This window comes from Centroberyx affinis, unplaced genomic scaffold (genome assembly GCF_046629955.1).
Source record: "Centroberyx affinis isolate AG114_WGS23_722 - 3 ecotype Tasmania unplaced genomic scaffold, CSIRO-AGI_Caff_v1 ptg010258l_1, whole genome shotgun sequence".
In the NCBI taxonomy this organism is placed as follows: domain Eukaryota; kingdom Metazoa; phylum Chordata; class Actinopteri; order Beryciformes; family Berycidae; genus Centroberyx; species Centroberyx affinis.
In genome coordinates this window covers 181462-190008 of record NW_027284783.1, presented here as the reverse complement: position 1 = coordinate 190008, position 8547 = coordinate 181462, and the positions used below count along the sequence as shown (strand labels likewise).

The 8547-nt window shown below is 44.1% G+C and overlaps 1 protein-coding gene across 1 annotated transcript; it reads left to right on the top strand.

Moving 5' to 3' along the window:
- Nucleotides 1-3602: 3602 nt before the first annotated feature.
- LOC139640691 (arg8-vasotocin receptor-like) lies at nucleotides 3603-6077 on the top strand. The gene is made up of 2 exons (XM_071514877.1): nucleotides 3603-4575; nucleotides 5797-6077. The coding sequence occupies exons 1-2, from the start codon at nucleotides 3603-3605 to the stop codon at nucleotides 6075-6077; spliced, it is 1254 nt and encodes a 417-aa protein (XP_071370978.1).
- The last annotated feature ends 2470 nt before the right edge of the window (nucleotides 6078-8547 follow it).

Here is an 8547-nt window from a genome sequence, read left to right as displayed (position 1 = left end):
GGGAGAGCCCTGACTGAGACTGAAAGACTATATGTTCTAACTTTTCCATGTAAGGGATGACTCTACTTTTAGAGAGTGTTATAGTGGTGATCCTGGAGTTCCTTGTATCTTAAAGTTTTGTTACAGTGTTTCTGCACTTCCCAGTGGGGTTACAGGGACAGGGTCACCTGTCAATCAAACAGTGTGACCAGTACTGTGATGTCTTTTTCTTTGCTGCTCTTTCTTTGCTTCCTTGTTATTGTTTGGTTGAAATTCAATTTATGTCAAGAGTCTATTCTTGAACAAGGACAATTCAAATCCATTTAAATATGGTATGTAATCTCTCGGAGGCTCAAGGATTTTATGGCTGAATAATGGTGTGCGATCAGCTTTGGAAATAACTCTTTCCATTCAGTCAGTGAAGTGCGGTAGGGGCTCAACCAAAAGCTGCCAAATCACTCATCCCACAACATCCTACACACACACACACACGCACACACATATGCATGCACGTGCCCACACACACACACGCTGCACACAGAGAGAACACTACTTTCTGAACCAGCTCAACACTAAATATAGCCATTTTCCATTGGGAAGTATTCTGTAGCTGTACTCACTCAGCGCAAGAGCCGGTAATTCCTTTGACACAGTTGGCCTCAGTGAGAAATGTGTCAACCGACAAACTGTGTTACCAGCATCAAACATGGACTCATGTGTCAAGCCTACCAATTAAGACACACACTATAACTCTATTTCCACCCAGCCTCATGGTTCATATCGTGACATTTGTCCTCCATCTTGTTCTCTCCTTCCCATCTTTCCTCTTGCTCAAAATGGTGCACATCGCTGCACTATCTAGTAGAAGCAGAGGATCTCAGACTTATTCATGTCACGGTTCCCATTTGATAGGATTTTGACCCAGGGAGCCAAAGATTTTTGTTGATTTAGTATTGAATTACTGCAGCAGTTTTATTGATGTTGTTGCAATTCCTACTGGTCGCCAATAGAGGTTGATAAAGGTCATAGATTACTTAATGGCCCTTTAAACTCATTCCTTATTCCTCATTTTGCTGGGGACCCCTGGAACCCACTCAAAGACCCCTGGAAGTCCCTGGGCCGCGTTTGAGAACCACTGGAGTGAAGCGGAAACGTCAATAACAAAGTAAGCTTTAAAAATAGAAAAAGGAAAGTGTGTACCTATATGAGTGTGTGTGTGCGTATGTTTACATGTCGGTGCCTTTAACCCATGTGTGTGCCTTCTCCCTGTGTCTGGGGTCTTATCAGGGTGTGCGCTAGCCTGGGTTATGTATTATTATTATTATCATGGCAGTCCGACAGCTTTCATAATCACGGCATAATAAATCTATAACACCTGACAGCCCCGACCATTACCCACCATTGTTTTAACACAACACATTATGTAATGGTCTGCATCAGCATCTGGCTCTTTTACTGCCCGACTACTTGACATGAAAAACGTAGTCAGCCTCCTTGACTTCTAAATCCCTCTCTCCTCTTGCGCTCCTTGCATATAGATTGAACATTAAGATACTAAGTTGCGGCCTTGTAAGGCAACAAGGACAAGAAATGATGTTATGCTTTACTCGTATCAAAGGCACGGTAAATAAGTAAATTCAGTTACAGTGGAGGACACAAGATTTCTTGAACCAATTTAGCGCAACAGATGCTGCAGATGTTAGCAGACAAGTGCTTTCAGAAAGCCTTTGAAAACAACTCTGACTAAAGCTTATTTCCACCCCGGTCTTCTGTGTGCCATGGCATAACTGGTGCTAAATCTAGTTAAACAAACATTTTGGGATATCTGGCTCTCTGCACCAAACAAAAGAGAGTTAAAATAACAATTAAGTGTCTGATTTGTGGGGGAAACTGAAGAATCACTGGTAGTTACACTATGCACCACTACAGATACAGCAAATAAAGATTTTGTACTGATTTTATGCCAGAGGGCCCATCTCACACACTTTGCAAAAGTTTGGTATGGATATTTTTGGAAAACATCTATCTGTAGCCTCAACAGATCAGCCAAATCTGTCAAAATGTTTAAAACTCGTCTTAAAACCTGTTTTTTATTCACTTTGTCTGGCGTGTTCTTTATGCTCTACTGCTCTTATCCCATGTTTCCCTTTTCTCTGTTTTGTAAAGCACTTTGGTAGAAACTGCTTTTGCGTTTTAGAGCGCTATATAAATAAAAGCTGACTCGACTTGACCAGCCGACTAAATGTGACTGAAAGCTGCCCTGCCATCCTGACTGCACATACTATGCATCCCAAGCCAATCCAGTCCATTTCTGGTAGATCACCAGGAGAAAACAAAGGCTGTCTCTGATGTTATCAGGTTATCTCCACGTAAACACATTTGTTCAGTATAGGCTACTCACTCAGACCTGCCCTCCACCCACACACACACACACACACACACACACAGACACACACACAGACACACAAACACACACACAGACATCATGTCACGGTCAGAATAAATGGAAAGCTAAATATATAGGCAGGAGGGGGGACAGTCGGTATGTGATTAAAGTTTTAATAGCATTAATTACATGCTGGTATTTGGGAGACTCTATTTTGGGCCCCAGTGTATGATCAACATTCTTCTATTTGTAGGAATGTCCTTCTTGTCATTACAGAAAGATTATTTGGCACGCAATAACCTAAAATATCTTTATCGTATGCATTTTGGTTGAAGGATGCTCTTTCCATCATTACTTTGTTTTGTTGTAAACCAATGAAAAGACCTGGGGATGTGCTGGACTTCCAAAGTAACTTACATCAACCCCTATTGGTGCGTGGAGAGCTTTTCAACTGTATTAAACACAGAATATATTAAATTAAACTGTATCACATCTTTACTGCACGGGTGTCAATTCACTAACCTCCCAGTTATGGCAAAGTCCTCATTTCAGCAAGTAAAGTGTTTTCTGCTTCTTCAGGTTTGCTCTTAATATTAATATTAAAATAAAATCACACTGGCTTATATCGCCAATATTTCTGGGGACAAGTGGAACAATGTCCTACAAGATATTATTATTTGGTCAGTGTGATAAATTATTAGATGTAGGTCACCAAACTATCTGGTCTATCTGGCTAAGCTGGTCCTGAATTCTCCTCTGATATGACTTTATTTTTTAGATATGGCTTCCAAATAGACTTGTGTCAGTTTTGCTTCATCTTTGACATCCATCATGATAAAAATCTGCAAGATCAAATTTGGACTCACTTATAGGCTAAGAGTTCTTTTGGTGTTGTCCAAGGCTTTTGAGGGTGGGAGGGACGTGTGTGTGCGTGTGTGCGTGTGTGTGTGTGTGTGTGTCGGGGTGGGGGGATGTCTCAGGGGTACGAGCCTTTAAAAGAGGCTGGAATCCACTGCAGTGTTGTTCGGATTCACATCATAAGTGATGCGGCTGTGATGCTGCGCGCGCCAGGCATGGACTGCTAAAATGCCGTGGATTTCTTTTTTGTAACCAGTTCACTCTCCATGCATCCATGCGCAGCCCGATGAGCGCCCCGTACGCGTTGGAATAATCCAGAAGAATCTGGCAACTGAAGTCTCCGTTGGTAACGGTTACGCACGGAGAGGAGCCGGGAACCATGCGCTTCTCCGGTGCCATCTCTTCAGAGGGCGCCTGCAACTTCACAGACAGAAACTGCACGGAGGGTTTCAATTTAACGCAGCAGCTGGAGACGGGTGCCACCGGGAACGCCAGCGTTGCGCAAAATGACAGCGACCGATTTGGACGGAACGAGGAGGTCGCCAAGATCGAGATCACGGTCCTGAGCGTCACGTTTCTAGTGGCCGTGGTGGGGAACCTGAGCGTGCTGCTGGCCATGTACAAAACTCGGCGGAAGCCTTCCCGCATGCACCTGTTCATGAAGCACCTGAGCCTGGCGGACCTGGTGGTGGCCTTCTTCCAGGTGCTGCCGCAGCTCTGCTGGGAGATCACCTTCCGCTTCTACGGGCCGGACTTTCTGTGCCGCATCGTGAAGCACCTGCAGATCCTGGGCATGTTCGCCTCCACCTACATGATGGTGATGATGACGCTGGACCGGTACATCGCCATCTGTCACCCGCTGCAGACGCTCCACCAGCCCACGCAGCGCGCCTACGTGATGATCGTGTCCACCTGGGTGTGCAGCCTGGTCCTCAGCACCCCGCAGTACTTCATCTTCTCCCTGAGCGAGGTGCACCCCGGCTCGGCCGTCTACGACTGCTGGGGACACTTCATCCAGCCGTGGGGCGTACGCGCGTACATCACCTGGATCACGGCGGGGATCTTCCTCGTGCCCGTGGCCGTTCTCGTCCTGTGCTACGGCTTCATCTGCCGCACAATCTGGAGGAACCTCAAATGCAAGACTCAAAGGAAGAGTGTGGGCGCGGTGGCCGAGGCCACCAAAAACGGGCTGCTGGGGAGGAACTCGGTCAGCAGCGTCAGCACCATCTCCCGGGCCAAATTACGCACGGTGAAGATGACTTTCGTGATCGTCCTGGCGTACGTGGTGTGCTGGGCGCCGTTCTTCACCGTGCAGATGTGGTCAGTGTGGGATGAGACCTTCTCTTGGGACGGTAAGTCACCTGCTTTGACCACTCTGACTTTGAAATCCCCTATCCAGACAGCTGTTACGCACACGTATAAAACTTTACCAGGCTGCCATCATTTCATTACCATTTACACAAAGTTACTCAAACTAATTCAATGATAATCAGCTTTGTCCATTTAGGTTAGTTCGGAGTTTTTTCTATTTGTATTTTATCCACTGCAAGAGACTTGTGTTATGCCTTTAAAGAAAGTTACCTTTTCATTGATGTTATTTTTTAATAGTTGTGACTAATTTGGCAATGGACTCCGTTATAAATTAATTACCATGCAGCATTATCATATACTAGAATTTGATTAATTCCACTCATCCATAAGGAACGTTTATGCATGAGGCAATTAACTTCTTGGTAGCAAGTAAATTTCCATTTTTCCTGTGTGATTCAAACCCTGTCATTTGTTGTCCCAGCAGGAGAGCTGCTTCCTGGCCATGAAATATTGACTATTCAGAGTAGTGTTCGACTGATTTATTGGTTTGCTGATTTATAGGGCCAATAATGGCCTGTTATTCAAAATCAGATATGGCCCAGTCAGTGTTGTCCACCTCTGATATGATAGAGGTTCCTGCCTGACCACAGCTACATAAAACTGATCTGTAAAACCAGCACATTTTATTTATTCTTTTAACTTTTAATAATGTTTTCTGTAAACTGATTCTTCATTAAAAGGTGGAATCCCAGAGTTTCCCATGCAACTGAACAGGTGTCACGCCTTAGAAAGAATTGCATTGGTTTTCAGTGGAGTTTTAGTGTCACTTGATAATCTAAACGCTGTTTCAGAGGAGAAAAATACTTCTGGGTGAGACATTGAATACTTGTATTTGTTGGACGTTTTTGGCATGAAAATAGTCAAATTTAAACATACTGAATATTAGCACAAGCTATCAACTGTTTCAATCCCAAAATCAGTATCATCCTTTAAAATCTCATATCAGTCAAACCCTAGTTCAGATTGTGGGGCACAGGTTAGATGCTTGCCGATCATAAAACTGTCCTAGTTAACAGAGTTTCTCTAGCGGTGGAAAGATAGATAGCAACAGACGGCAGGGTGAGAATAAATATTTAGCTGGTAGGTCAGTGACTCAGAGAACTTTCATGCCACAACTCCCTTGAGAGAATGCGTAAACACCTCAGATGAGATACAGCAGCCCCCTCACCCCTCTCTCTCGTTCCCTTCCTGTTTCCCTCTAGACTCGGAGAACACGGTGGTGACCCTCTCGGCGCTGCTGGCCAGTCTCAACAGCTGCTGCAACCCCTGGATCTACATGATCTTCAGCGGTCACCTCCTGTCAGACTTCGCGCACTGCCTCCCCTGTTGCCGCAGGCTGCGGAACAAGTTCGGCCACCAGGACTCGGACAGCAGCATCCGCAGGACCACGCTCCTGTCCCGCCTGCAGGGCCCGCGCCTGTCTGAGCCGTTCAGAGACCTCAACCCCCCCGGGCTCAGAACGTCGATCCCGTCGGCGTCCTGACCCGCCGGCGCCAGAAACACTATCCATGTGCGTCTGGTTAGATACCGCGCCGCAGCTACTGTATGAGGCTACCAGGAACGAGGCCGGCTCCGCTTGTTCGCTTATGGAGTTTGTAGTACTGAGGGAGGGCATGATCCCATCTGAGGGTGCCATCACACCTACAGTCGATTCTCTTTGGTTCGAACCACGGTGGAAAAGTTTACTTTGTTGCATTTTATGTATTTGGTTTGTTTAGGTTCACACTTTACAAGTGAACCAGGGCTTGAAATCAAAAGTCACGTGGACTCACAAGTAGCTTGTTTATAGGTTCATTTGTAGTTTTGGTAACTTGTCATCCTAACAGGTTAAAGATTTTGGCATCAGAGGGAGTCAAAACAAATCTGATCTGAGCTAAGCATGATGGACTTGTCTGCGCTATTTGCTGTAATTTATCTTCTCTGGTGTTCATCCCAGTGAAAAACACATGAAGAAAAAGCTGAATATGAGCATCAGTCCAGACTGCAGTTTGCCCTCAGTTCATTTTGTTATGCTCGGCTTTCCCTGCATGAGGAACTGCTGGTTATCAGATGTCAACATCCGTCTCCTTATACCCATAAACCCTTGCATTTTGGGGTCGTTTCCTGTAGTTGGTTAGGATACGTTCTCACTCCCAACGAACTGCACCAGGTCTTGAATTTTCAGACGTCTCTGTGCCGTTATTTTGGTGCTACCCGAGTTCAATTGGCATCGTTCCAGAGTTCAGATAAACTGCTCCAAACATGCTTGGTGTGAAGGCGCCCTGACACAGTGGATGTTGTATAGAATGTGACATGTAAAATATGAATGTTCACTCATGCAGGACCATCTGCGAACAAACACATGGTTTACATTTTGGCTTGGATGTGCACAGTCCTAGCATAATGGAAAGTATGGCACCAATATAACTGACTATTGGACTTGGGTCTTCTGTGCTACATATAGTACGTGTTTTTATGAGTATCTGCAATGTTTGAGACAAGTTTACAAGTTTGGGGCTATTTCCTAAAGATTTTACCCTAAACTATTATTGTGTTATTAAATTGTCAGTGGTATGGTGAGGGCACCCTAATTCTCAGTCATGACACACACATACACATACACACACACACACCTGTCACTGCACAGTCATTGCAATTTTAAAGGTAAAATTAAAAAATTATCTCGAGCAGCAGTGTCACTCATAGCTTCAGTGGCCTGAGGGATTTGAATATCAGGAAATGTAATTATTTTTATAGTCATATTAAAGTCATATTAAAGTTAATGGGGTAAACAGTGAGCTTATTCTTTACCAACAAATGGATATTATCATTAATTACATTAGCCATTAAATGGTAGAAAGTAATAAGGATTGCACATTCAATATGGCAATCATGTTTCTGGTAATTGCAATTGCACTTTGTTTAATATTGGATGACTGTAATTGTGTAATTTTTTTACATTAAGTCTAAGAATATACCTGACGTGTATAATGGCACACACATACACACACACACACACACACACACACACACACACACACACACACACACACACACACACCTCATTTTCCTCTTACTCATATTAACAGCACCATTCTCATTCCTGCACCCCCGCTCCCCAAGCCTAGCCTGTTGTTGTGTCTGAGTCTATTATCCCTTTGGGCTGTTAGCTTGTGTATGGACTCATTCTCAGCCCATTCCCAGACTTCTGTATTGCTGTTGTAAACCTGTTTTATCCTAACTATGAAACTTAATGTGTATATAGTCATTTGAAAAAATTATGTCATATTGTTCGAAGATGTATTGCATACAGTGTAAAGAAAGAGAAATGTAATTAATTGTATCCTCGTATGAGTGGTTTTTGCTCCAAATTTGTGTTTGCATGTAGAGAAACACATCTTATATATAATAGAGATCCTCCAGGTGACGTGACGCGCCCTCTGGCAGCCATATTGGAGGTTCTCTGCTCTTGGGCAACAGCGGCTGTGAACAGCTGGTTGTGTTTCTAAACGCACAACTTGGCCATTTCAACAGAATTGAATAGATATGGTTAATTTCTGTGCAGCTTTTGACTAGGAACTCAGCAGTTTGATATCAATACATCTGATTGATTTTGTGTTTAGATAATGTTAGCTAGCTAGCATCTGGTCAGCAACATGCCATCACTGTCTTGTTGGTAACACACTTTGCACACTAGCTAACGTATGGAGTAGAAGCTAGCGTTAGTAGTCGCATGTTAACATTAACATTGGTTGCTTTGGTAAATTAGCCTGCTAGTTAGCTAGCTAGTAAAGCCAAAAACCAACCGTTTGTTCAGGTTAACAGAGCTGACTCTTCTCAAGCTAGAACATTCAAGAAGATTCCAACTAAGGAGCTTCTTGCTGTGAGGCGACACTCAATACATTTCCTCAGTACAGCATAAAGCTAGGATTCCCTGATGAGTCTCTGAACAGCCACAGCCAGGCCGGTGTGTC

Bases quoted from the DNA above. Each gene is read 5' to 3' on its own strand.
- LOC139640691 (XM_071514877.1), top strand. From the start codon at position 3,603: ATGCGCTTCTCCGGTGCCATCTCTTCAGAGGGCGCCTGCAACTTCACA. The intron at 4,576-5,796 runs GTAAGTCACCTG...GTTTCCCTCTAG, and splicing joins TGAGACCTTCTCTTGGGACG to ACTCGGAGAACACGGTGGTG.